We start from the raw sequence: 3124 nt of genomic DNA on the forward strand, positions 1-3124 counted from the left end.
AAAATCTTTTAATAAAAGTGATTAAATATTGTGTCCAAATATGAAATACCACTAAAATATTGTGCCTAATATATGTTTTTAATTAAAACTGTCTTCATAATAAATGTATTTTTTGAAAAAAGTTATGCGTTATAAAATATCCCTTCTTAGTCTTAGACTTTATAGATCTGGTTCATAAGATTGAAAAAAATTCATAATATAGGTTCTAAATAAAACTTTCAAAAAAATAAATGTATTTTTTGAAAAAAGTGTCCGTTATAATAACAAGCACTCTCTTAGTCTTAGACATTTAGATCTGGTGCAAAAAAATTAACAAACTATTAGCCAATCAGTCAGTCAAGAACAGGTACTTCTATCCTATGTAGCCAAGTTTATGTTTATAAAGAGTTATATAATAAGGTCTTGATTTTGTTTGTTTCAAAAGGGATATAACAACCATTGTAATTGTAGGTTGAAAGAAACAAAATTCATACAGAAATGGGACGATCAAACAGTGGAGTCTCACGCTATTCTCTTACAAACAGTCTTTATCTTGAAGGTGAAAAAGTCCTGGCCTTTTATGGTGGCAAGTGGTATCCGGCCAAGGTATCGCACTTGCAATTTTATCTTTTAAGTTTTTCTTTATCATTGGAGTGATTCCTATCTGTTTTAATTAATGTGTGTGATTGAATTTGGGTGATTTACATTGATTGCTCATGATATAATTATATGGGAAGGGAAAATAATTGATGCATTGTTATTTCACAATTCTCTTATTGTATCGTCACATTATTTGAAGAAGTTAATACATACTTTGAAGTTCTCTTATTGTCCTCAAGAGGATTCAGATTATTTGAAGAAGTTAATACATACTTTGAAGTTGTCAAAGTGCTTTTTTCGCAAACATCATATCAAACATCACAATTTGAGGATTAAATCCCAAAGATGTTGATTTTTGCTGTGCACTTATACTATAGTGACTATGTCCAAATACATGAAATGTGCACTAAGGTATTTAGTTTTAGCTCCTCATGAAAGTCATTGTTGCATATTTATTTTTTCTTTTATCATTAATATAGCGTGATTCCGTAAGTTATTTACCACCTTGCTGCATATATTTGAGCAATTGGTCAGTCATCTTTTGTGCTTTTATTGCCTTTGCATCTTTAACATTCTTTTGGTTTGCTTTTGCAATAAAAAAGGTATAAATTCTATTTTCTTTATAGGTGCGCAAGGTTGAATACGAGAAACAAATAGAGGCATGGACATATTGGGTTCATTATATTGTGAGTATTGCTTTATTAAAACCTTGTATTTTTTCATGAGCAATGAATATTATTAGTATTAATCATTTTTTAATAACCTATTGTCACTTTATATGTGCAGGGTTGGAATAAAAGGTTAGTAAGAGGAAGCACCTTACATTGAGAATAAAATACTTTTTTCTAATAAATTTTTTGTTCTATAATTTCTTTCCTTAATACGTTTGTGTTCTTGTAATTAGATCAATTATAGTAGTCTTTATATTATGTTAAATCCATTATTATCTTATTTATTATTGTTATAATAGCTAATTTGAATATTATTGAGTGGGTTACATGCTCATGAAAAGTTCTTTAGTTCAATGTTTGTTCAACTATTTTATGTTCATATTTTTTCTAATAGCTTGCTTTTTAAGCATGTTAGCCTCCTCCTAGAACATTGTTAAAAACTTTCAAACTCACAGGTACGATGAATGGATATTAGATGCTCAACTCCTCAAGAAATTTAGTGAAGAATGTTCTCAAAAGCACTTGGGGAAGCGTGGTAGATCAGCTATGGTATATTTATATGCACAAATATTTTGTATTTGTTTCAACCTCGCCTTCTTTTAATTAATATTAATACCTATGTTATGGTCACATGCAACAAGAGGTGGTTCCAAGATACACCTTGAGGTGGTATGCAAATAATAATTGTCATATTCTTAGTAAGATAAAAGTGAAGGTTCTTGAGTTATAATCCAATTTTTGAGAAAGACCGAAATGAACTCCAAGAATGCAAAGTATTTTTGCCATTCGAGGTTCAAACAATGATAAAAGACTAACACTTTGATTACAAGAGGTTGATGGTTTCAAGTTAATTATGCTCTCAATTGTTATTTAAAAATGACAAGTGCATATTTTCATGATGTTGTTAATGCTGTGATAATATCTAGTGATATTTTTATTGTTAGATCACCAATGTCACTCAATTTTTGTGCTATCCATTATATCTTGTGCCTTATTTTATATTAATAATAATTATTATCTTTTAGATCTTGGATAGACTCATATTTTAATTGTTTCTTACATTTTATTTTTCAGTCAGTTAAATGCTATTTCAATTTTTGTTATTTATCAGGAGGATCCTTTAATAATGGAGGAAAATAAGTTGAGTATTGAAATACCACAGGCACTCAAGACTCAACTTTTGAATGATAGAGAATATGTAACAAATTCATCAAAGGTACTCGAATTTCTGTTTTACTAAATTAAACTCTTCACCTCGTTTTATATAATCTTCACTGTACAAGTTTCTAACCAGGTACACATCATATATTTAGCTCTAAGTCCATCCTATAATCTTAAATGAAACTATCTTATATTTTCAGTTAGTTGATATATTTTTTAAGCAAAGGTGTGGAGCAGGGGGAGTTTAGAATCAAACTCATCATCTACATTTCTTGTAAACCTCTTCTGGCACTAACTCGATTGGGAATTCTTTGATCCTAATATAATGTTAATTTAACTTTTTCGAAATTTTTCAGTGATATGAATTAGCTCCCTTGAACTGCCCTTGATATTATACCTTCATAGTTAGTGTACCGTATGTGATCTATGTATCCTTCATACTTATATCCTTGCCTGGTGACTTACAGCTTGTTGGGCTCCCGCGTTCTCCCAGCGTCGATGGCATTTTGAAGATGTTCAATGAGTTCAGGGTGAATGAAGATGAGGAGTAAGTTTCTTATTTATAATTGATGTTAGTATTGAATTATTTGAGAATATGTGTGCTTAGGCTTAAATCCTACAATGTATTCTACAACAGTTTGTTCTTTATATGTAGGTCAACATCAAAAAGAAATAACTGACTTTTACTTTCAGTGATATAATAAAAAAATATT

General features: G+C 29.6%; 1 protein-coding gene across 1 annotated transcript; it reads left to right on the forward strand.

Annotated features, from left to right (window-relative positions):
* Positions 1–477: 477 nt before the first annotated feature.
* LOC141703593 (protein MRG1-like) lies at positions 478–2659 on the forward strand. The gene is made up of 6 exons (XM_074507063.1): positions 478–585; positions 1206–1265; positions 1366–1379; positions 1706–1799; positions 2362–2466; positions 2612–2659. Exons 1-6 carry the CDS (start codon positions 478–480, stop codon positions 2657–2659), a joined length of 429 nt encoding a protein of 142 aa, XP_074363164.1.
* The last annotated feature ends 465 nt before the right edge of the window (positions 2660–3124 follow it).

Source organism: Apium graveolens, unplaced genomic scaffold (genome assembly GCF_009905375.1).
Source record: "Apium graveolens cultivar Ventura unplaced genomic scaffold, ASM990537v1 ctg6800, whole genome shotgun sequence".
In the NCBI taxonomy this organism is placed as follows: Eukaryota; Viridiplantae; Streptophyta; class Magnoliopsida; order Apiales; family Apiaceae; genus Apium; species Apium graveolens.

Bases quoted from the DNA above. Each gene is read 5' to 3' on its own strand.
- LOC141703593 (XM_074507063.1), top strand. From the start codon at position 478: ATGGGACGATCAAACAGTGGAGTCTCACGCTATTCTCTTACAAACAGT. The intron at 586-1,205 runs GTATCGCACTTG...TTTTCTTTATAG, and splicing joins GCAAGTGGTATCCGGCCAAG to GTGCGCAAGGTTGAATACGA. The intron at 2,467-2,611 runs GTACTCGAATTT...TTATATTTTCAG, and splicing joins ATGTAACAAATTCATCAAAG to TTAGTTGATATATTTTTTAA.